General features: G+C 43.8%; 1 protein-coding gene across 2 annotated transcripts in view; it reads left to right on the forward strand.

Moving 5' to 3' along the window:
* Positions 1–25,999, forward strand: part of HEATR1 (HEAT repeat containing 1) — a 1,780,420-nt gene that overhangs the window by 108,326 nt on the left and 1,646,095 nt on the right. For both annotated transcript variants that reach the window (XM_044059100.1, XM_044059109.1), the window contains exons 4-5: positions 10,016–10,157; positions 13,901–14,002. In XM_044059100.1, the coding sequence (XP_043915035.1) occupies positions 10,016–10,157; positions 13,901–14,002 (244 nt within the window). The remainder of the gene's footprint in view (positions 1–10,015; positions 10,158–13,900; positions 14,003–25,999) is intronic.

A 25,999-nucleotide genomic window follows, 5' to 3' on the forward strand; every position in this document is an offset into this window, starting at 1 on the left:
TAAAGGAATGAGAAGTAAAATAATACTCTGGCTGCAGCCAGCCCACAAATAGATTTTCTGGCAATGCAGAATAGGAAAGTGACTCTTGGATAGGACCCAAAAAGTTAGGATAGGGAAGCCCACTCCCATAAAGAGGCTGATCACTATCAAGAGTCCTTCAGGGCTGTTTGCTTGGTTTGCTGTTTTTGGTGTATACTTTTCTGAAGTCAAGGCCAGCGTTTAGGACCTCTTGTAATCTTCTGCACACTTGGTTAGCTAAGTAGGTGCAGTTATAGAATCCCAGCAACATAGAAATATCCTTCAAGAAGAGCTGACTCTGACAAATAGTTTGTGCTAGAGCCATGGTCTAAAACTCAATGCCAAGACATGGATAATTGTATTATTTTGGAAGATCTACCCCTGGAAGCTGTCTCTTTGATAACACACCCCCAATAATAGACTTAATAGAGATTTAGGGATGCATGTAGACAGCAACCTATGGCCTTTGACCATCATCTGTCTAAGGTAGTAAGGAAATAATTCTGTGTTGTCCAGTTTATAAACAAGTATGTGACTTCCTGTCTGAGAAAGTTCTCGTTCCACTGTATTTGGCCCTCATCAGGCCAATTATAAAAGTACAGTGCTTGCTCAGGTTTGTATCTGAGAAGGCACATAAAACAACTGGAATGACCACAGTGTTTTCTCACAAAGATGCAGTGTGTAAACATGTACTACCCTGATCAACCCAAAGCCCTGTCCCTGTATTCCTGTAGACTGTTGCTTGGGGATCTGTGCCAGACATACAGGTATCTTTGGAGCCCTGCTGATAGACCTTCTCAATAAATGCAAAACAAATTGTATCAGAATAACCCAATCTAGGGACTTGAACCTTGCTTGTGACATAACTATGACATATTGAAGGGACAGACCTGTTTTGGGGGCTACCCCTTCTCTGGAGCAGGTTTCCCAGCCATGTGAAGCAGAGGTTTCCCTAACCAGTTCAAGCATAACTTAAATGTGTGGATGGGGATTCTGAAAGTCACCCCTGGTCTGGCATCATGTCCCTAATGGACAGAGCCTGTAAATGCTTAACCACCCAAGCCCTGGTATACATATGTCCCTTAAAATATTCTTAAGGTTCCTAGACTTGTCTAATACTTTTGGAATGCATGGCTAGGCTTAAAAAGGTCCCTGAAATTGTTAGCCTAGCATATACTTGTGAACCTATGGATACTGAGGCAGCCTATGGATAAAATTGACTGACCCCGGCTACTGCTTGACCACAGATTAATGGTGAGTGACCTGCTGTAGTACAGCCCCATCCTGTTACAGTTAGCACTATCCATTCAGTTGTCACCAGCTGACCCTGGTTATCACTAGAGTGTGTATAGAAGCAAAATCACCCCTGTTGTTATGTTTTAACTGTGTACGTGAATAAAATAGTGATGGTGTTTGGAGGTTTTGACACTGCATCCCCAGCTTGTTTTGTGGCTCCTCTCTCCTGTACTTGAATTATTTAAACAGACTATATATTGATCATTGTAATAACTTTTTTCCAGAAATTAGTTGCTCTAATGTACTCATACATTTGGAACTTTCTCCTTCATACTAGACAATAGTCACTGTGCTTTCTTGCTCTGAAGGTTGTCCTCTTCACTTACATATAATGTTGGCTCTGGGATCTGATATATGGAGTATCTGCTAGTGTGCTGAAGCCTTCATGATGTCCTTCCATATCCCTTTTGCAGTGTTCATAACCTCTGAGATTTCCTACCAAGGGTAATCCAACATCTGGACAGTATACCAAAGCCTTTGGTACCTAGGGAGCATTGTGCATCAGAAGTATGCTCCCCGCTCAAGCATAGGGCATAAGAGTGACACATGTACATGCACAGGCATAGGGCACAAAGGTGACATACGTACGCTCCCATCTCAGACCTTCATTGCTGCCAGTCTGAACGCTATTGTCGTATGTCTGTCTGAACGTCTTTCTCTGTACTGGTTTTACTGAGCCTATACTTTTCAGAGAAGTACCTTGTTGGGGTTCCTTTTGTTTTCCTTTTATTTATTTACTAGGTTACATGACATCCAGACAAAGGAAATGTCAGTGTGGGAGGTAGATTCACTATAAAGACTGCCACAATAGAGCCTGTTTTCTTCAAGTGCATCCCATGTCCACACTCAGTGTTCCATCTGTCAGTCTGTTGTTTCTTCTCTTTCCATTTACCTTGAGAACCAACATCTCAAGCTTTTGGCCCCAAGGTACCATGGCAGAATGCACTTGCCCCAAGGTACAAATGCCACTCAAGAAGGCCAAGAAGTCTAGGCCTGAGTCTGCTGCTGTCCATCCTCCATTGGACATCTCTCTTGAGCTGAGTGAGAACCTAGGTGACAGCCTGGTGTTACCTTTCGTTTCTTCTGCTGCGACTTTTTGGTGGTTGGTATGTAGCCTGTATTTCACACATTCACAGAGGCCTAACGAACATGTGCGCTGGACATTGTGGGGGGTACCACAGTCGATCATTTCTGTGGGGCTTAAGGAGATTTTTCAAATCCTTGTACAGGAAGAGGTGCCTTGGTACCTTAATTGATTTTAGGCAGGGCTTTGACTTCCTGTGCTTTGTCATAGTGGACGTTTCTATGAAGAAAAGACAAAAAACTAAGCAAGTGGTTGCCTAGTCCATGGGATCCACACAAGGAATGGCAGGACATAACTCAAGGCTTGTTTAGTGCCTTGATGGCATTGAAGCCTTTTCCTGGGGTTTCAGTTCCTGCTCCTCCTTGTTTCTCTACCTGTGAAAGGGCTAGGGACCTAGAGTCTTCAGATAGAGATTTTGAGGCTGACTCCTTTGCCTGCTCCTTCCAATTACTCTCACCTTTAGATTGTGGGCCTAAGTAGGAGGAGGAATCTCTCAGTCCTGATTCTCCTTTGGTGACGTGCTCATGATGGAGCATTTTAAGTAGTACTGCTCCCATCCAAAAGAGGTATTTTGAGTTGTTTCAAATGGACTCTCTTAAACCTTCAGCTATCCCTTCTGTGTTGGCTGTTATGTTGGATACCTTTTTTGCTGTTTCCTAACACCTGAATCCCAGTCTCCAGCTCCTGTTTCTGTTGATAAGCTTGCTAGGCTGTTGCCTTTTTCTGTGCTGCTTCCTTCAGTTAAGGAAAGTAGAGCCTTAGAAAGGATTGTTAAAAAAAGGTATACACTTCTGTTACCTTAGCCTTTAGGGCCATCAGTTACCAGAGTCGTATGGCAAGGGTGCACACTTGTCTTTTTCCCAGTTGGGAAATTTATTTCTGATATGCCTGGCTCTGAGGGTAAAGCCTCTGTTCTCTCCTTGCTTAGTTCCACTTTTCGCGTTGACTGTCACTCTGTCAAATGCAGTCATGATGCAGCAGAAGCATCATCTAGGGCTGCTGCTTCAGGCTGTGTGATGAAGCAGTACTCCTGACTTTTCCTTCAGTCCTTGCCAGATGATATCAAAGCAAAATGTCTGGATGCTCCCTTGGATAACCAGAATTTGTTTGGAAATGCTTTGGCTGACCATTTCAAGAAATTACAGGATCAATGCAAGGTTATGAAAGATTTGAAGCAGATCTTTCTCTCCTATTCCCCCAAGGTTCAGGGGAACTACCCTAGTAAAACTGCTTTTGCTTTGGCGGAAAGGAAGTAAGTGAAGGGAGAGTGTAAGGAGGTATAAGGAATGAAAAGGTACTTGTTCATATTTAGGGATATAAGTTATCTTGGTTTTGAGCAAGAAAAGATCCCAGATTTTATCTAGGAAGTCTTTCAAAGTGGTTTTGAAAGATGGGAGGGTGGGTATAGACCTGATGGATACAGGTAAGGAATTCCACACCTTACCATTCTTGTATGAACATAGAAAGTGCCCAGCAGATTTGCTAGGTTTATAGAGAGGATTTTCTGGTCGCTGGATTAGTTACTAACTGGGAACATAGTTTTGTTGAATGTTTTTAGTACTGGACAGATTGACGCTGGATAATTTTTCCAGGGGTTCTGCTTTTCCAGGGTGCCACAATTCAACCTCTTCTGCAGACAGAGGGGTTTTGGGCTTTATTCCAGGATGTTTCTTGTCCCCAGGAAAGAGGGATCTTGAAGATCTATCCGGTATCTTTCCTTTCTGAATGCATTCTTTCTAAATGTTCTCTCTTCATACTCCCCCCCCCCCCCCCTGTTTCCCCAATCTTTTTTGGATTTGAGGGATGCTTACTTTTGCATTCCTTTCCACCTTCCGTTCAGGAGATACTTGCATTTCTGTGTTGTTTCTTCTCATTTTCAGTTCTCTACTTTGAGCTTTCCACAGCCCTGTGAGTGTTTTCCAAATGTCTAGCCCGTCTAGTTGCCTAGATAACCTCTTTCTGCAGGCTTTATCCCATTCCAAGCTAGTGAAATATCTTTATTTTACCCAGCTTCTGTTGCATAGACTGGAGTTTATGGTCAGCCTTTAGAAGTTCATGTTGACTCCATCTCAGGATCACATTTTCCTAGGCTGCAGGTTCCAGACTGTTCCAGTGCTGGCATCTGTTCTGCTTTTAAGGTTTTGTCCCACACAAATTATTTTCTGTTCAGCCATGTAGTTTTTCAGGGCTGTAGGGTTTATGGCCTGCAACATCCCCATGCTCCCCTGTGCCAGGCTTCGTATGAAGAAGTTTCAGCAGTACCTAAAATCAGTGTGGCTTCAACATGTCCCCCAGCTGGACCATCTCATTCCTCTACTCCCTTGTCTAAAAATGAAAATTCATTGGTTGATTCAGCAGCTATCTTTCAGTCCTGGTGTATCTTTCCACACTTTTCGGCCATCTTAAGACCTCTTCAGAGACTCATCAGAACTGGGGTGGTGGGTCACTTTAGGTACCTGAAGGTCCAGGGCTTTTGGTCCCCTCATCAGAGGGTGGATCACATCAACATCAAGGAAATGCAGGCTCTCATTCTGTCCCTTCAGGCTTTCCATGTGCTGTGGGTCCCAGGTCCCTTGAAGGTTTACACGGACAACACCACTGTCATATGGTACATCAGCAAACAAGGCGGCACAAGGTCTTACCTTCTTTGCAGGTACCCTTTCAAGCTTATAGGAAATTGCCATCAATCTGCAGGTCTCCCTACAAGGAGTCTATATACCTGCAGAGCGCAGTCTTGTGGTAGATTCTCTCACCAGGTCTGGAACACATATGGATGCTTCACAGTGATGCGTTTCTGGATATAGTTAATCAGTGAGGTATTCCTCAAGTAGATCTCTCTGCCTCCCCTCTGAACAGGCAACTCCCTCAGTTCTGTTCCAGAAGTCCAAAGCCCTTTGGCTTGGAAGGTGGAAGACATGCCCTTCTCTTGAAGAGAATGTTCCTGTATGCCTTTCTTCCACTGCCTCTTCATCCAGGGGTCCTACACAAAATCGAGAAGGGCTTTCCAGAAATCTTGTTAGTGACTCCTTTTTGGCCAAGACCAAAACTAGTTTCCCCCCTCCTTTTCTATATGGCCAAGTACAGTCATCACAAGCTACCTCACTGCATGGATTTTCTCACACAGGACAAAGGGAGCTCTGCTTCACCCTTATTTGTCCACTCTTTAGCTGATGCTTTGGGTGATGGGTTTTTGATTCCTTTCTGACACCACTTTTCAAAGGACATGCTTAGGGTCCTGCAGGAAGCTAGGAAACCCAATACTAGAAAGCCATATGCCCATATGGAAGAGATTTTCTGTTTAGTGTCTCTAACATTAGCAGGACCCCTTTATAGTGGAGGTCACATTGGTTCTGATCTGTGTGAACTGCTACATGCTGGTTTGGCGTATTCTTCAGTGAAAGTCCACTTGTCGGCCATTTCTGCCTGTCTGTCACTTACTCCTTTAGCCTCTAGGTTTGGAGCCAAACGGTTTGTTAAAGGTGTCTTGTGTATTAGACCCCCTAAGAAAGTCCATTCTTCCTTCTTGGGATCTTAATTTTGCCCTTGAAAAGCTGACTCAGGCTCCTTTTCAGCCTACTGCTTCTTTGCGATATTGCACCTTGAAGAACTTTGTTGATTGCTTTGCCCTTTTCCATAAGTGTATCTCTATGTTATAGCCTTTGAAAGCAGTCCCTCTTTTTTTTAATAGAGAAAGGATGTCTTCACGTAAGTCATTGTTTTATGCCCAAGGTGGTTAATGAGCTGTCCCATAATCCGTTTAGCCAGGCTTCATTTTCCCTTCTCCATAATCTGCTAGTGAGAAGGTTCTTCATACTTTGGATATGCATAGACAGCTCAGACATTTAGACAAGAGTAAGGCCTTGCATAAACCTGATCAGCATTTTTTTTTGTTTTTCATACCAGGACATTGTTTGCTTACAAACTGCCAAACCCAATCTCTTCCTGGATTTCTAAAGGCTTTTTTTTTATTCTTTTCATGGTAAGCAGTTGTCTGCTTCTGTGCAGGCTTATTCTACTAGACCAGCGGCTTCCTTGGGGGCTTTCTTCAAAGGTTTGGACCCCCCACTCCATCCTTGCAGCTGTTACTTGATCTTCGGTTCACACCTTCATGTAACATTACAAACTGGATGTCATTTCCATGGCAGGCTTTGCCGAGGCTATCCTGCATGGGTTTGTGGAGAGCTTCCCCTTGCCTTCCTCCTCCCTGCCTTCAGTATAGCTTTTTGTACTGTCCCAGAGGTTATGAATACTGCAACAGTGATATGCAGGGACATAGTACAGTTGTGTAAAATATTACTGTAACTGTAGATGTCATTTTCACTGTTGCAGCATGTACTTTCTGCCTCTTGTTCTCTTCCTTTTGCATAGGTATTTTTTTTTTTGTACTGGCAAGTTGTACATTGATGCTTGTTACAACAACATGCTTGTTACAACAACATACGCCAACAATACCAAATGTTACAGTCCCTGCAACTGTTTACCAAGATATTTTTCACATTGCAGGGTTAAATTCATTGGTTGTCATCATGAAGGGTTTGGCTAAGGTGATGAATAGCGATCACTGAATAGGATTGGGGAGAGCAGTGTAAGTGATAACTGCACTGTTGATGGGCTGGCTGGATTACTTAAGCAGGAGAGGAGTAAAGGCAGCATTTTGTGGCTTTTACTAACATTGTGTCATGAGCAGCTAGAAATGTGTTACTACTGGTTCCTTTACCATTGATATGTTTTGCTGGCAACAAAGGAAAGCGACTTTTCTAGATTTTATTCTTAAAATAATTGAAGTTAGAGGGTATCACTAAGGAGTATTTTTTGTGTTTGTGTTGCAATCTTACTACCGAGTCCCCATACCCAAAGATTGGAGATGCTGTTAAGAAATTGTGAGAAGTTTCTGGAAACGCAGTTACATTTGCAGGTGAATACAGTTATTAACTTGTTAGAATTGAAAAATGGAGGCCACCAGCAGTGACAAATAGCAGAATTGGCATCACAGCAGCAAGCCCAAACGTCCAAAGTTAATAGTAATTTCACTTGCCAAAACTAAGACCTCTTGCAAGGGTGAAGTAAGTAAAGGCTTAAAAATAAGCGATGCCATCTTGAGGCTTCAGCCATGTAGAAGCAAAAAAAAAAAGGAGTGTAAAATAATATATGCTTAATGAATAAGGGAAATAATATATGAAATATTAAAAGTATCAAAAACTTGCGTAATAATAGTCAGCAGGAAGCCATACACAACATAAGCAGTTGGTAACAGACTTATTAAAAACTGGTATGGTTGAAAGTATTATGAATACAGACCCGAGAAAGTCATCTTAGGCAAATAATATAAGAAGAGAAAATTTCATATTCCCTAGAAAATTAAAAAGTGTACAGCACAAATGCTGCATTCTTGGAGATGTAGGATGAAAAAAAAAGTTGAGAACAACTAACTTTAACTTATGCAGTGTTGTTGAGCTAGTACTTGCAATCGATACTTGCAGTCTTGGCAAGTAAAGCTAAATTTTACATTTCATTTTCAAGTAAGGCGTTAACAGAAATGAATCAATTTCCTTCTGTTTTGCAATAATTAAAACCTTCCAGCATTTGCTTAAATTTCTTGATCCGATTTGACATTATTCTTTTTACCCACCCTTAAACTTTAAGCCCAGATGTATGCCGATTGATTGTAGGATGTTATCATTTCAAGGCATTCCTGTTCGATCCTTTTACAGTGGCTAATCTGTTTGTGTTTATCCTGGTACCTGAAATTAGTAAATACCATCTGCCTACGGTTATAATTTCTAATTTTAATATCAATTTTGACTTCTTTCAGCTTGTTTCATTTCATGAATCTAAATGTCTTAACTTCTTAACTTTAAAACAATTGTATGCTAAACCAGTTGCCTTTTCTTTTAAATTACTGGTAATCTAGTTTGACAGTAAAACTTGAATCAGACCACACTTTATATTACATTTCTTTTAAAAATTGTTCTTTCCTCATTTTGATATTAACAACTTCCAGAAGAGCTTTCTTTGTTTCTGACATTTTCTGTCAGTCGTACCTGTTAAAACCAAATGACTAACATTCTTAATCCTGTTTTACCTGTGTTCCCCAGTTCTTAACTGATAAACACATATCCTTAACAAAATATCATTCAGCATTGTAATAACCAGTTTGTCTCAGCTTCATGGCATTTTAAATCATGGCCTTGGCATAGGTAATACGGATGATTAAATACTGACTTTAGCAATCACTGTGCTTTCTACAGGTTTGTTGTGACTCAGTGGGCCTCTGTACATGACATATACTTTCCAAAATTCTACTCTGCTGCATCTAAATACTTAAATGCTTATAGACTTGCAGATGGATTTAAAAATACATTTTCTGAGATTTATTATCCTACTTGTTAGGTTTATTGTTCTTTTTCTCACTTAGAATTAACACCACTATATCTGGTCTGCAGCAGTAGTTAATTAGTTTGTTCCACATTTATATTTTAGTACAAGTTTGTTTGGTTAGCTTAAGTTTTTATCTTGCTGTGTTGTATTATGTGTAGTTAAATGAGGTAAAATATTTCATATTTGTTGACATCTGCTTTTAATAAAGTTTCACTTACAGTATTGCTGTAAAGAATGCATTACAATTACAAAGAATAGGCAGAGAGGAGATGCATTTGCATGATGTGGACATTAAGGCAAGTGAGTGGTTAAACACCCTTTTAGTAAAAGAGGTGTGGTCATGTGTTTGCTTGCTTACCCTGGTAGGTAGGCTGTAAACTGAAAAGGTATTTTCTAAGTTGACTTCTGCTTACGGCAAGTAGTACTACTTGCAGTTGAATAACATTACAACCATTGTGCAATATCAGGTAAATTAGCAATAAGGATTTTGCTCCAAAGGTAATCCAGTAATATGAATTCTAAGGTATTATAAATAAAATAGAAAGCGGATGTTTTTTTCAGATTATTCATTTATTTTGAAAATAACTTGAATGTAATTATGGTATTGTGTCACTGAAATTAAATGGAACTAAAAGTGACTCAAGTTGTTTACCTATGCTCTAACACCTGTATTTAATTATGAGATTGGTACATTTGTTAAATGGTTTAATGGCCACACCTTCTCATTTCTGGAATTTGCATTGTAATGTCAGATTAATGATATTGTTACATTAACCCTGTATACCTCAGTGGAACATTTATTTCCAGTTTGGTGAACAAGTAATAGCCACTTGAATAAACTGGATGATGGCATGATGTTGAGCCATATAGCATATGTTTTGACACTTGATGGGACTTGTAGAAAGATAATAACAGCTATGATATTCCTGTGAACAGTCTTTTAAATGGAGAAAAAGAACATGCATTGTGTGGAGAACCTAATTTCAAAACTATACACCAGCATTTGTATGAAAGGCGAAGTGTGAGCTTCTGATGAAGACCATGTAAATGAAGTTGGTTTTACAGCTCATGGTAAACATTAGAGAGAATAGCAAGACTGTGACAAGTCAAATACTCTGGGTCACTTGGCTTACAGGGCAGTAGTCTTTATATTCAAATGTTGCTTTGTGAATAACTGCATTTTGTATATGTATTAAATCTTTTGTTTAATGGCCTTGGTTTATCTTGTCCTCCCCGCAGGTTCCACATCCATCTGTACAACCAGGATAGCTTGATAGGATGCATTTTACCTTACCATGAAACAAAAATATTCGTAAGAGTTGTCCAGCTTTTGAAACTTAAGGACCCTGCACACCGATGGCACTGGCTTTATCCCATCCAGGTAAGTCAGTACAAATGTGTAATTTTGTGATCTGTTGATCTAGCAGTGCTGCAGTGAGCTTGCTGGACACTGATCTCCTTTAATCATACTGGGCGTACAAAGTTCCTGTGTAAACCAGTGTGTTAACAGTATAGCCGACTTTTCATTAAACCTAAATGTAGAAGATGGGAACTGCTGCAATTATAGAAAGTCATTTGTTACTCTCTTTCCTTGAAAGTGAAAGTCTAAGAAGCAAGATTATCACTTGCAGCGGGGTATGAATTCCTTAGGTTTTCTGAAGTCAGTCTTGTACCTGAGACTACATGAAGGGATCTGATAGAGTTTTCAGATGCGTAAGAGTGGCAATGAATGAGGATTTGATAGCTGGCGTCTTGGGTAGGGTTCAGCAGCAAACCATTCCATCGTATGTCTGCTGAGAGGGTCAGAGTGCCTCCAACTCAGTTGCCCAATGTGGTCTCAGAAAACCTTGGCTGTTTGGTAGCAATGAGCATCAGCTTAAACATGAAATCTCTATGGAGCGGGGAAATTCCTTGGTAGGAAACAGTCTCTTAAAATGCAAATATGTCCCCTTACATCAGATGTCTGGATATTTCTTATCTGCTTTTGGATATAAAGTATTTATTTCAAGGGAGGGTTAGCACAAACTGGCCTGGCTGTTAAATGCTTCAAGCATATTTTAACCAGAATAGTGTAGTTTGTCTCGTTTAGTGTGTTATTTTCAGAGTTAATTACTTGCAGTTAAAATGTTGGCAAAATATAATCACAAAAGCTTGCCACAGTATTCCAAAACACTCATTCATATTATTATGCCCCACAATTTCCATAATTCAAATTTTAGTTGAGGAATACTTACAAAGTTACTTTGTGCAGTACTTTACTGTATTGTTCCAAGTGTAGCACCTTTGCCTCTGAGCATTTTCCATTGAAGGACTATTTTAGAGCGACACTGTCTTAACTGACTAAGTAAAAAATTAAGGTATTGATTTGAATCGGCATATTTTAATAACTAGTGTGTGGCTGTACCGAGTAGTTAAGTCACTTTAACTGTCTAGGTGTACACATGGCATGCAAGGATTTACTACCACGTCTGCTTTAGCCACTTTCCAGCATTACAGTGTCCTGTAGTCTGTCAGTAATGCCCTTTCTGAGCTATGAACAGTAGTAGGCACATTAACTGCAATAAAAGAAATCAGATGACCACCTTTAAGCAGTTCAGGCAGTGAACAAACGGAAGGACACACACACATTAGTGCACTCAGAAAATACGTTGTAGATTTACGTTTTCTATGCACGTTTTAGTGCCTCATTCTTGAATATCTATTATTGACTACATTTCTCTAGCATATTTCCATTTCAGCTTGTTTTTGTTACAGTCAACCCTTAAGATTGAGTTTACAAGTCAGCAGACCAAAACAAGTCAAGTCGCCCAAGTGTAAAGATGAGAAGCTGTAGTTCTAAGTAAATGTGTAAACTGAATGGTGTTTCACAGTTAAGAGTGTAAAGTGAAAAAGACACATGATACAATATGCATGTGTCAGTCTGAGCTTCTGTCAAAGGTGCATGTCAAAACATACATGTGCCAACCTGTACTTTTTATGAAGAGTTTTGACAAAGTGAGCTAGCCTGTATGTCGCACAAAGCAAAACAAAACATGTGCTAGTCAATACTTAAAGTGGAGCTTGGCAAAATTCTGCCATTCTGTGCTTCTCATAAAGAAGCAAGACAGTATGTGCCAGGTTAAACTTCTGACAGTGAAGCATGACAAAATGTTCTCATGCCAGCTTATGCCCATGCATCTCAAAACAAAGCATGACAAAAGTACATATGCCAGCCTATGCATCTCGAAGCAAAGCATGACAAAATGTACATGTGCCAGCCTATGCATGTGAAAGCAAAGCGTGACAAAATGCCTGTGTGCCAACCTATGCATCTCACATCAAAGCGTGACAAAATGTCCATGTGCCCAACCTATGCATCTCACAACAAAATGTCCATGTGCCAGCCTGTGCATCTCACAACAAAGCGTGACAGAATGTACACGTGCCAGTGTGCACTTCTCATGCCCACGATGAAAGTTGCATATTGTACTGAACCGCAGATGTAAGTAACTCTGTGCCATTGAAGGGTACTTTACCCTTTATTATTGTGCTACAGCAGTGCTCAAGCAAAACATTTAAATGAAGTGCCAGCAGGCAAGCAGAGTTGTTTGTCGTATGATCTGTAACTTATAATGTCCTCTAACGAGAGCAATTAAAACTTGGTAATTGTATTGCAGCATAAGTACCACCTAAAACAAAAAGTCATAATTAATTTACTTTTTGACTACAAATAGAAGAACACTGAGACAGAAATTGAATGGTAAAATAGTTTCTCAAAATAAATGTACTACATTAAAACTACTGTCTAATAATAATAGGCATTGGATCACTCTGTCTTTACTTTTATGACTAAACCATACCATTCATCGATAAACCATGTACTCGACTTGTATACCAACATATTTATTGCAAAAATGTACCACTATGGGCTTTTGGGCTCTCATTATTTGCCAGTCAAGATGGGCAAAAAAGTGTAAGACATTTTTTAGGAGTGGTGGTGGTATCTTTTTAGTAAAATATTTCAGCCACTTTAGTCCCTGCTAACTCTTCAGATATCTTCACAATCAGAATTACTGCACAAATCTGTATAATAATGCAGTAAGTAATGAATGTCCTAGCCAGGTCTGTGGTGTCGAGGGTTAGAGACGTGTTTGTGACCCAGGTCGGATTAACAAACCCAGTCCAACAGGAGTTGGCCAAGCAAATGAGAATGAATGGCATTTTTTACCAGCTTGCATTTCTTAGAGAAGGGGAGGGTTCAGCTTGGGGATAAGAGTGTACACATTTGGTACTGAGCAGAACAGTTGGTAAGGCAAAATGCGATCATCAACTTTCAGAATGTTTGCATACCAAGATGCCCACTCTGTCTTCCTTTCTTCCAACTCCTCTGGGTGCTTTTACTAAAGAGACCTTGCTGACTGGATCACAATTCATAGAGGGAGCAGACAGGTGCTGGGGACGTTAGGGTGGAAGATCAAGGAAGAAATCTAGGGATGTGACTGATGGCAGAGGTGAAGTGAACTGAAAAGGTAACTGCTAATACCCATAGACCATTCGCTCATTCATACTGACCCCCTTCTACTTCTGTCACGCATTCATCAGTTTGCATGTCCTGTATTGCTGCCTATAACCACTTTCTGCATTAATAGTTTAGAAACTTTCACCATGTTCTGTTCATCCTTTTCCATGCCCACACAAATTTGGCTCCTCCAAATTTTTAATGCTTTCCATATTCTACTTAGTGGTAGTTTATTAATCTTGGCCATTAGAGAAAAAGAAATGCCTGGGTGTATTTTATATTTTATTTAAATATTTTATGTGGTTCATAGTGTGGGTAGTATAGATTCATAGTAGAGAACCCAACTGAACTTTGAGACTTGACAGCTTCAGGACTAAAACTTCTAGTAATCATTTAAAGTATGAACCTTGGAGCAGGTTTTCTTTATTTCTGGAACCCTTTGTTTACCTGAAATTGGCATCACCTCGATGTGCCTTCCTTGATTAGTATTTCAAAAGTGAAATAATTAACTAAACACATTCCATTTGCTGATGTACAATAATATTATTCTTGTGTAAGATGAACAGTATTTTAACATATGTTTGCTTTAACCACTCTGTGTTTTCTGTGGTAATTATTTCTTACAGAACCGTGGTGTTCCACTAGCAAGAGGAACTTTGGTTACACACTGCTATAAGGACCTTGGCTTCCTGGATTTCATCTGTACTCTTGTCACAAAAGCTATCAAGGTTGGTGTTCTCCCTTTGAATAAAAAGTCACAGTGACATGCTTTAATGGTCAATCTGAAGTAGTTGACTTCATTTTATCTGCAACCTGTGGGTATACGGATCCGTATCGGATCCGAGTCGGCAACATTTTTCTAGCATCTGCTCCAAACTCCAAGCTCCTTCCCTTACCCATAATGCCCTACCATCTCCTATCTTCCCCCAGATCCCGTTTGCCACGCCAGTAGTGTGCATCGTGGTCATCTTTGCTCTGAGCTCAGGGACAGTAAGTGGTATTTTTTTCTCTGGTATCTAGGTGTGCTTGAGTGAATTTTTTCCCTTCCTCCCCTTGTGTAGTATCTCGCTTGGCCGTCTGTGTTTTTTTTTTTTTTTTTTTTTTTTTTAGTTTTGCAGAGAGTAGTAGTTAGGCCTGCCCTTCCCCTACCTGTGTTTGTGTGTGTTTTTTTGAAGAGGTAGTGTTTTTACCTTTGACTGCAGGGCTATGGCTGATCAGCCGAAGCCTGTCTTTAAAAAATGTACAGTGTGGCCATAAGCTCTCCCCAGCCGATGGTCACACTCTGTGTAATTTGCTTAGGAGTGGCACATTTGTCCACTCAGTGTGCTATCTTTTCTGGTTTTAACCCGAGGGCCCTTAGGGATCGGAAGGCCAAGCTAGTTGCCAAAGGCCTTCTCCCTGCTGCCATGCTGGAATCTGCCTCGGTCTCTAGTGTACCACCTCCCACCCAGACAAGGACTCAACCTCACTCTTCTTCTGGTGATGGGTCTTCTAAGGACAAATCTTCAGTCAACGTGGATGAAAAAGAAAAAGAGAAAGAAAAAGACAAAGATAAAGAAAGGCGCAGAGAGGAAAGGGAGAAAAAGAAGGATAGACATCGTAAGAGATCCCCAGACAGGGAGCTCTTTCTCAGTCCCCCATCTAGACCATGAGGCCTGTTTCTCCACGGCTCCGGTCTCCTCGTTTCTCACCGGAGCCATTGTAACATTTGGACCAGAGGCCTTCCTCCCCATTGCGCAGACCAGCCAGATCTGAGTTGGTGGCCTCTTCGAGGTCGACTCGGAACCTATCGGACATGGATATGGACAGGATGATGCGGAGATTTATTCAGAACCAAATTCAGATGGGAGTCTTCCCAGGCCCCTCTCCCTCTGGAGGGGGGACCTCCATGCTTCTTTTCCACCCCATCTCTCCTTCCCCTATCTGTGCTTCGGGGCTCTTGGATCCGAGGTTTTTCAGAGATGGTAGCTCGGCACAGACGGTTCCTCCAACCTCGACTCCTGCTGTTACCTTGAGTTCCTTGGATCCGAGTTGTTCGGATCACAGTGCTTCTCGGAGCCGCAGACAGGGAGTCTGTCCCGGGGGAATGGATTCTTTGGCTCCGACCTTTTCGGATCCGCTCCGTTCCCTCGGACCTCAGGCTACCCTGGTTTCGGTTCTGGTCCCCGCTTCTGATCCGGGGAGGGCTTCTCCCTCGGCCTTCGAAGTGGTGGAGAGGGTTCTCTCCCAGGGATTGAGACCCCAGCCCATCCCGTCGGATACCACCCAGGCCCCCCTGGATTTGGCGTTGACTTCCCTCATCCTGTCTCTGGGACAGCCCGTGCCAGAGGATCCCCAGGTTAATTTCCCTGAGGAAACCCCTGCAGCTCACTGATCCCCTTCTGAAAGTCCCACTGAAGAGGGTCACTGTAAGCGCAAGTGCAAAAGGAGGCACTTGGACTTCCCTGAGTCCCTCACTACAGACAATGACTTAGATGAAAGAGAAGGATGTCCTTCAAGAATGCAACTGCAGTCATAACATATGGGTTGTCCTGCCTCAGGGAGCCCTCGGTCGGCCGGATTCCAAAGTCTGGGTCCTACGTCGGCTGATGCCGCATTTCTCTCCGATGTCAGAGCGGCTGGAGTACATAAGCATCAGCCGACGCCATCTTCTTCAGTCTTTCTTGCCGCGCAGTGCCCGAAGCAGAAGCAGTTCGCAAGTGCCGGTCGGTCAGCTCCTGTAGTCCTCTAATCCGGAGTCATCAAAAAAGCTAAGTACCCCATTGGGGACCTTTTCTTGCCTCAGCCGATGTCAGAAATTACTGGAAAAGTAAATAATTGTTTGTCTTGTGGTAAACAAATACCTCATAAGGATTTCCACTCTTACTGCCTCCCTTGCCTTGGCCCAGACCACGACGTCTCGGCCTGTGCCGCCTGTGCTCGCTTCAACAAGCGCACTCTCAGGCGCCGGGTGGAGTTCGCTGAAGACTTTTTCGGTGATAAATTTGATTATACGATGCCGTCGGAACAACTGACAACGCAGACTCCTAAGAAACGAAAAGACCGGGACCGACATCCTCGGCCCGCGTCTTCCACCGACACCACGCCAAAACTAACCGCAAGTGCTCCGGTTCCCTCCGAGGTGGTTATTCCACCGCTACGAACCGAAGACACCGCATTACCGATACCTCCGATACCGGAGGCCACTCCACCAGTTATTGACTTTCCTCCGGATACTGAAACCGAGGAAATGCCCAAGACCATTGCTGTTGATAAGGTCACTCCTGCACGTGGAGCGGCTAGGCCTCCCATGTCCATGTCTATCAAGGCCTACACACGTGCCAAGGCAGCCAGCAAGTCCAAGCATCTTTCTGCTAAAACCTTACCTCAGCCTACTCCTGAAACTCAAATCATGGCTATGGCCGCAGATTTAATTTCCCTGATCAGAGGTTCCCAGGCCCATTCTGAGAGAGGATCCCAGACTCCTCCTGATAAGAGGCCTAGGGTTGAACCCCCTGACCCTCTTCCCACAGATGAAGATTCTGAGGACTCTGTTCACTCCGAAAGCCAGGAAGAGCCCTTCCAGACCTATGAGGATTCAGATGCAGAGGATTCTATCCCCTCGGCTTCTCCTCCTGAGGATATGTCTTTTGGGGAAGTTCTGCATTCCATGAGGGAGCATTTTAAGTGGCAAGGCCAGGAATGTTCAGATTCCAGAAAGCGCCTACGAACCTTCCTTAAAAAGCCCCAACACAGACCCATAGCTATACCTCCTGTGCTTGATGTGTTGGATGATTTATACTCTGACTCCAGTGTTACCCCTGATACTCTTCCTCCTGCTCCTGTCAAGCCTGACAGATGGGTCCCAGAAACCCATTCTCATTTCTTTAGGGCCCATGCTGTTGATTTAGAAACAATTTCCCAGGGGCCTAAAGGGGTTTCAGCTACCACCTCCAAAAACCCTTTGCCTTCCGACAGGGAAGCGAGGTCCTTAGAGAGATGGGGGAAGAAGGTCTACACCTCCACTACTTTGTCTATGAGAGCTCTCAATTGTCTCTTTCACATGTTTCAATATCAGGATTTCCTGTTAGATGATATACAGAAAAGATTGGCCTCTCCTGAACCTTTAGATGGGAAGTCTTTGCAGGAGGCTGTACACAATTCTCAGCAAGTTAGCAATCATTTTCTACAGTGTGGATATGATGCATTGGAAGCTTCATGTAGGGCAGCTATGACAGGGGTGGTCATTCGTAGACATGCATGGTTAAAAGATCAACCTTTACCAGATCATGTTAAGGCAAAACTTCTTGATGCACCCTTGGAAAAGAACAAGCTTTTTGGTGCTAATGCTAAAGATGTGTTAAAGTCCATTGAGGAAAAAGCCAAGTCAGTTCAGACAGTCAAAGATTTCCTCCAGGTCCAGCCACCTAGATTCAGCAGGAACTGGCCTTCTAAAAACTGGTCCTTTCCTAATCCTGAAAGATTTCAAAGGGGCAAAAACAGGCGTGCCCGAGGAAGAGGCCAATACAGAGGATCCTACAGGGGACGACAATGGCAACCAGCAAACCAAAGTGGTGACACAGGGGTTTCTCCAGCCCCACAGGGACATTCTCAATGACTTTCCTCTAGGTCCGCTGACCAAGGAGCAAGCAGAAGCTCCTTTGGGTGGAAAATTATCTCTGTTTACAAGAAATTGGCACAAACTGACAAAGGACAAATGGATTTTGGACATTATAGACCACGGCTACAGGTTCCACTTTCATACCTTGCCAAGAAAACTGGGCATGCCAAACCTGCCACAAAACCAGAGGGCAGAGGCTATCAAGCAAATTTCTCTGCTGGCTCAGATCAAAGCAATAGAAAAAGTTCCACAACAAGAACAAGGTCAGGGGTTTTACTCAAGACTGTTCCTTGTTCCAAGAAAAGAAACTCAATGGAGACCAATACTGGACTTGTCCGCTTTAAACACTTTTCTCATAGTACCAAAGTTCAAAATGCTGCCTCTACAGCAACTCCTTCCCATGCTGGGCAAGGGGTCTTGGCTGATTACTCTGGACCTCAAGGAGGCATACCTGCATGTCCCTATCAGACACAGCTGCAGGAGATACCTCAGATTTCTTGCAGGGCCAGAGCATTATCAATTCTCAGCATTGCCATTTGGCTTATCTACTGCGCCCAGAGTATTCACGAAATGCCTGGCTTCAGTAATTGCTCATTGCAGGCTCCAGGGGATTCAAATCTACCCGTACTTGGACGATTGCCTCATACAAGCGGACGACAAACTAACTTTGACAAAAAACTTGAATTATGTCATACATTTGCTACAGGCTCTGGGATACACAGTCAACTTTCAAAAGTCAAGACTTCAGCCATCCCAGCAAATTACCTTCTTAGGAGCCAAACTAGACACAGTCTCTCAAATGGCTTACCTGACAGAAGACAAGCAAAAGAAGTTAACTCTTTACTTCAAAACTTTAGCAAAGCTCACCCAGATGACTGCAAGGAAATTCCTACAGGCCCTGGGTTACATGGCATCCTGCATTCTCCTGGTTCCACTAGCAAGACTACACATGAGAAAGCTTCAATGGTACCTAAAAAGCTTATGGTCTCAACACAGCAACAACCTGGAAGCAACCATACCACTCATTCCATGTCTTCAAAAGGAATTTCTATGGTGGGCCTCAGTAAGCCAGTCAAACACAGGGATGTCATTCAAAAAACCACAGATAACACAGACCATGACCACAGACGCCTCAGACCTTGGATGGGGGGCGCACATGGAGGGCAGATGTATTCAAGGACAATGGTCTCCAAAGGAAACACATCTGCACATCAACCAAAAAGAAATGCTGGCAGTAATGCATGCCATCAAGGCCTTCGGACAACAACTACAACCAGGCCACTTACTAATACGGACAGACAACACCACTGTGATGTGGTACATAAACAAGCAGGGGGGCACTCATTCTTACCCCCTTTGCAGACTGACGATGAATCTTTGGGAAAAATCACTGAGCCTAAACATACAGTTGCAATCCCAGTTTGTTCCAGGCAAAGACAATGTTCTGGCGGACAGTCTAAGCAGGAATTTCCTAGACCCCCACGAATGGAGGTTACATCCAGAAATCTTTATACGACTCACTTCGACATGGGGCAGGCCGGACATAGACCTATTTGCCTCCCACCTCAATCATCAAATTCAAAAGTTTTGTTCAAGGACATATCATCCAAAAGCATGGAAAATAGATGCTCTCTCATTCAACTGGAGCTCCCTGAAAATCTATGCATTTCCACCTCTACCACTGATGACCACAGTGTTACTAAAGATCAAAGCAGAGCAGCCCAAGGGGATCCTAATAGCTCCAGACTGGCCAAGACAACACTGGTACCCACTACTACGGAGCATATGTCACAACAAAACGTGGGCCCTCCCTCAATGGCCCCAACTATTGACTCAACACAACTTCAGGACAGCTCATCCCAACATCCAGACGCTACAGCTAACAGCTTGGGAGATCCCATGAATAACCTCAACCTACCTCTTTCCAAGGAAGTTCAGCGGATACTGACAGAAGCCCGCCGACCATCCACCAGAAAGGTTTACTCAGCTAAATGGAAGAGATTCAGCATTTGGAATACCACCAAGGGCCATGATGCATCACTTTTGAGCATCCCACTCATCCTGGAATATTTGGCAGATATGCTACATAATGGACTCTCATATTCCTCTATAAAAATACATGCTTCAGCTATCTCCGCTAGATACAACACTGATCCACCTGTGTTTTCACATCCTTTGTTAAGGCAATTTCTTAGAGGAATCAAGAATATAAAGCCCCCAAGAAAGGCACCAGTACCAGCTTGGGACCTCAACTTTGTCCTAGAAAAATTGACTCTACCTCCCTTCCAGCAGCTTCTGTGGATTTACAATTTCTTTCCTGGAAGACAGCTTTCCTGTTGGCCATTACCTCAGCAAGAAGGGTTTCGGAATTACAGGCTCTAATGGCTATACCACCGTTCATAACTTTTCACAGAGACAGGGTCTCCTTACGAACCAACCCTACCTATCTCCCAAAAGTGGTATCTAGGGTCTCTTTAAATCAAGCAATTCACCCGCCTACTTTCTTTCCCAATCCTGAGAACAAAGGGGAAAGACTGTTGCATACCTTGGACATTCACAGACAGCTTTGCTACTACCTGGACAGAACCAAGACCAGTAGGAAGTCTGATCAGCTGTTTGTAGCTTACGCCCCTGGAGTACAAGGAAAAGCAATTTCAAAATGGATTGGACATTGCATCAGATTCTGTTATTCCTTCCATGGAAAGAGTGTGCCAGCCAATGTCACACCACACTCCACCAGAGCTACAGCCACCTCTACAGCATTCTTAAGAGGGGTGCCTACAAAAGACATTCTAGAAGCTGCTACATGGAGTTCCGTGCATACATTTTCCAAACACTACAACCTTCCTCTATATTCCAGATCCAGAGCAGGCTTTGCTTCTGCAGTCCTGCAGGGATTGATAGCTACACCATCCTTTTCTTAGAGCATTCCTCCTCCCCCAGCTAAGCTATGGTATTCAACCCATATGTTATGACTGCAGTTGCATTCTTGAAGGACATAGTACAGTTTTGTACCTACCATAAATGTAGATGTCCGATAGATATGCAACTGCAGTCGGGTTTTCCCTCCCTCCTTCCCCTCTATGCCTTGGGTCCACTCCTATCCCTGTTACCCTTAGCTGGGGATATCTGTTATGGTGTATCTGTTTATTGCTTATTTCTCTGGAAACCTGTTTTATCTTCCATTTTGATTACAGCCTTCCTTGGAGGGCACCTGGCATCTGGGGCAAGAAACACTGAAGAAATGGCATCGGCTGATGCTTATGTACTCCAGCCGCTCTGACGTCGGAGAGAAATGCGACATCAGCCGACATCGGACCCAGACTTTGGAATCCGGCCGACCGAGGGCTGCCTGAGGCAGGACAACCCATATGTTATGACTGCAGTTTGCATATCTATCGGACATCTGCATTTATGGTAGGTACAAAACTGTACTTTCCCCCAGGTCTCCTCCCGAAGATGTCTCCTTCGGAGAAATTATGAAGATACTTTGCCAGAGGGGAGGTTGGTCAGCCCCAAAACCTTCTGGGGATGAGTCATTGTTCCTGGAGGCCTCTTGCATGGGAACATCTACTTCCTGGGTGTCCCCACCAGTGGACCCCTTGGTGGACCTCATCACCACGAGGGCATGGAAGGAGCCTGACACTGTAGAGCCCATCCCCAAATGCACTGACAAGGTTTTGTCTCCCCCTTCTGACAGACAACCTTGGTCGAAAGCAACCCCTATTTGATGCTGTGTTGGTTGCAGCAGCCACAAAGAAGGAACTAGCACAGGAGAGCTTCTCAGTCCACCCTCCAGACAAGGAGTCCAGGTCGTTGGATAGGTTTGGGAAGCATGTCTACTCCTCAGCGACCTTTTCTATCCGTGCGCTGAATTGTTTGGCACATGTGATTCGGCTTCAGCGAGACCTTGCTTCGGAATTCGCTGAGTCGCCCCCAGAGTCTTTATCACCACAGGACAGACAGTTGTTCTCTGCGAAAATGTCTACCCTGAAGTTAGTCTCAAACACGTCAATCCGACTCCTTTCCCATGGCATGGAAGGAGCATCTAGGGCGGCTGGGACAGGCATAGCCATGAGGTGTCATGCCTGGCTCAGGTTGTGTCAGTTTGCGGACCCTTTCAAGGCGTCGTTTATCAAAGCTCCCTACGACGGTTCTTCCCTTTTTGGGAAGACAATACGGGAAACACTTGTCAAGAGCGAAAAGGACAGGAAGACTTTGCCGTCAGAGTCCACTTCTCTAACCCTCAGCGGTCCTTCTCTAGGAATCGAAGAGAGCAAAAGAAAATGTGGTTCCGAAAATCTCAGTTTTCCCAGGATTCTCAGGACAACTATTCCCCCCAGAGGCAGAGGGGGACAGGATCAACGCCGATCCAGAGGTAGAGGGGGTCCCAGGAATTTCAGGTCTAGGGAACCCTTTTCTGATAGACCCGGTCAGCAGCCCTGAGGGGTTGCCCGACTGTCCTACTCTGGAGGCAGTTGGGGGATGATTGTCCTTACACCCAGCGGCAAGGGAGTCCATTACGACAGATCGCTGGGTTTTACAGATAATATCCAGCGGTTACTCTATCCCATTTGTTGCCCATCCAAATATTACAAAACACCTCCCGGATGTTCCACCCACTCACAGGGAGGCCGCAGCTCTAGAGGTTTCAAAGCTGCTTTTCAAACGAGCCATCGAACAGGCACCCCCCCCCCCCCGGATCAGTCCGGATTAGGCGTCTACTCAAGGTTCTTTTGGTGCCAAAAAAAGACTGGGGACCTCAGGCCCATCCTAGACCTGTCAACATTAAACCTGTCGGTAGCCAAACAGAAATTCCAGATGGCCACCCTACAGTCCATTCTACCTTATCTCTGAGAGTGCGACTGGATGTGCTCGTTAGTCCTCCAGGATGCTTACTACCACATCAAAATATACAGAAGCTCCAGGAGGTTTGTGCGCTTCCGGCTGGGAGCCAGTAATTTTCAGGTCAGAGCCCTACCCTTTGGTCTCACCACAGCCCCCAGGGTGTTCACCAAGGTAATGGCAGTTGTAGCGGCTCACCTGAGGCTTCAGGGTATTCAGATGTTTCCATGCCTGGATGACTGGCTGTTCACTGCACCCAACAAGCATCACTTGTGTCTGGCCCGAGATTATTTCATTCGGTTGGCAGATCTACTGGGAGTTACAGTCAATGTTCACAAATCCCATTTGCAACCAGTACAAGTTCTAGACTTCATTGGGGCACGGCTAGACACTTTTGCGGATGAAGGTGGTATTAACTCCAGACAAGATCCTACACCTCAGGTGCCGCATAGCTCAGATAGCAAACTCCAAGTCTTCAAAGGCGAGCGAGGTTCTCCAGGCTCTGGGCTCCATGGCTGCCGCCATATCGATTCTTCCTTGTGTACGCCTTCACATGAGGGTTCTTCAATGGACTCTGGCTGTTCAATGGTCTTGGCTAGACCTGCCCATGGAATTTCTGATCAAGATCAGTCACGTCTGCAGGACGCCTCTTCCTTGGTGGTTAAGTTCACCGGAGATATCAAAAGAACATCCCTTCTCGTTATCTCCAGTCCAAGCCACAGTGACCACGGACGCCTCCCAACTCGGGTGGGGGGCACACTGTTTGGGAAGGACAGTCCAAGGCACGTGGTCCCAGTCAGAGACCAAGTTGCACATAAATGTTCTAGAGATGAGGGCAGTGCTTTTAGCATTGGAAGCCTTTCACACAGTCCTCCCTGTTGGATTGATTGCAATTCAGTCAGACAACATGTTGGTTGTGTGGTGTATCAACAAGCAAGGGGGGAACCAGATCCTACCCCCTGTGTCACAAGGCCATGAGGGTGTGGGAATGGGCGATTTCCGCCGGTCAGTTTCTGATAGCAACGCACATCCTGGGGTGCTCCAACATTTTAGCGGACAGATTGAGTCGGGCCATTCTGATGCCTTACGAGTGGTCTCTGAAACAGTCAGTAGCGGAGGAGATCTTCCTTGCATGGGGTCAGCCTTGCTGCGATCTCTTCGCATCTCCTTCCAACTCGAAGTGCAGCGAGTTCTTCGCTCTGATTCCCTCAGCAGGGGAAGTCCCCAGAGACACTCTAGTCCATGCTTGGCCCCCCCGGGCTTCTGTATGCTTATCCACCTTTGCCACTCATTCCAAAGTTTCTTCATAAAGCTTGCCGACTATGGTGCAAAGTGATCCTCATTGTCCCGTTCTGACCTAGTCAGGTTTGGTTCCCATTCCTTCGGTCTCATCTCTTAGCTCCCCCGTGGGTTCTGGATCTCTGCCTGGATCTAATCTCCCATCCGTCGGGGGCATGTCTGCCCAATCTAGGTAGCCTCAAGCTGGTAGCCTGGTTGCTCCAGTTCTGTTAATTGCCAGGACTCCCGGTCTTTCATCCCCGGTAAAATCCATTCTGGTGGCTTCTCTTAAAGACTCCACTAGGAAACGTTATTGCAGTAAATGGAAGCGCTTTTCCATTTGGGCCTCTCAGAGAAAAATAGATCCCTTTACAGCCCCTGTTCCAGTGGTGTTGGACTTCTGTCTGGTATCTTTCAGCAAGGAGCTAGTTCATCCACAGTGAAAGTGCAATTGGCAGACATTTCCAGTCTTCACGTTGGTGAAGACAACATGGTCTTAGCCTCCTCTAGGCTGCATAAGGCTTTTCTTAAAGGTACTTTTCTGTTACGACTACCTGTCAAGGATTCAGTGCCTCCTTGGGACCTTATTTTTGTCTGACCGGCATTGGTGGCTCCTCCTTTCGAACCTGCAGCTTCAGTGGACTTGAAATTTTGTCCTGGAAGACCGCTTTCCTAGTTGCCATTACATCTGCTAGGAGGGTTTCAGAGCTTCAAGCTCAGTCTGCCGTGCCTCCGCATTTGGTCTTTATAAGGCTAGGGTCTCCCTCCGTACTAACCCTTCCTTCTTACCTAAAGTGGCATCTGAAGCAAACATAAACTAGTCCATTAATCTGCCCGTTTTCTTTCCTAACTTCCAAAATAAAGGTGAATACAAACTCCATTTGTTAGATGTTCATAGACAGCTTTGTTTTTATCTTCATAGAACAAAGTCGTTCCGCAGGACTGACCAATTGTTTGTTTCTTTTTCTAAAACCTTTATGGGAAAAGCTATTTCTAAAGTTTCTTTGGCCAGATGGATCACTCTTTGTATTTCACATGCTTACAAAACAATTATCTCCTCCTGGTATTGGCAACTTCTGCTGCTTTTTGGTCTAGGGTGCCTTTGGATGATATTTGTGCAGCAGCAAACTGGGCCAATTCACATACCTTCATTTCCTATTACACATTAGATCTGATTTTGAGGGGTAGAACATCCTTCGGCTCTGCAGTGCTCAGGAATATCCTTCCATAAGGGCCTCCCAGGATCGGAGTAGCTGGGGACTCTGTCCCACAGGTTGCAGATAAAATTAAGTTAACTACTTCAGATAAAGAAGTTATGTACTCACCATAACTTTCCGTCTGAGTAGTTATACTTTATTTTTCTGCAACATTCCCTCCCTCTGTCCCCCAGACCTTGTCCTGTCTTTTTAGGATTGGTTTATTGAGTTGAGTTTCTTATGTTTTTAGTTGCAGCAAACTCGATCTGAGGGAAAATAGGAGATGGTAGGGCATTATGGGTAAAGGGAGGAGCTCGGAGCTTGGAGCAGATGCTAGAAAAAAGTTGCCGGCTCAGATCCAATACGGATCTGTTTACCCACAGGTTGCAGAAAAATGAAGTATAACTACTCAGATGGAACGTTATGGTGAGTACATAACTTCTTTTTATTGGGAGTGTGCAATACACAAGAGTCCTTTTAAACTTGTAAAATGCATACTGGTCTCTCTTTTCAAGATAACCTTCAGCTTATTTTCCATGTACCCATTTACTACAGAAGGGTTTGATTTTTACACCTGTTTAAGGGAGTCATATTATTTAGCAAGTGATCACTGCATGCTTTTGGTTTCACTAATAGTCTGCATAGAACATAACTGCATACTCGCTGCTTTTTACATGTATTGCGAGACTACAGCCTGATGCATCTTTATGCAGTTGATTGCAGTAAAGATGCAGATTTGCTCATAATGGTTAGCAGTCACCTAGAAGTTGTTTGGTTCAACAGTGTTTTGTGTTTGTTGTGTTCTT

Source organism: Protopterus annectens, chromosome 1.part2 (genome assembly GCF_019279795.1).
Source record: "Protopterus annectens isolate FY-2018-M chromosome 1.part2, PAN1.0, whole genome shotgun sequence".
NCBI lineage: Eukaryota > Metazoa > Chordata > Ceratodontiformes > Protopteridae > Protopterus > Protopterus annectens.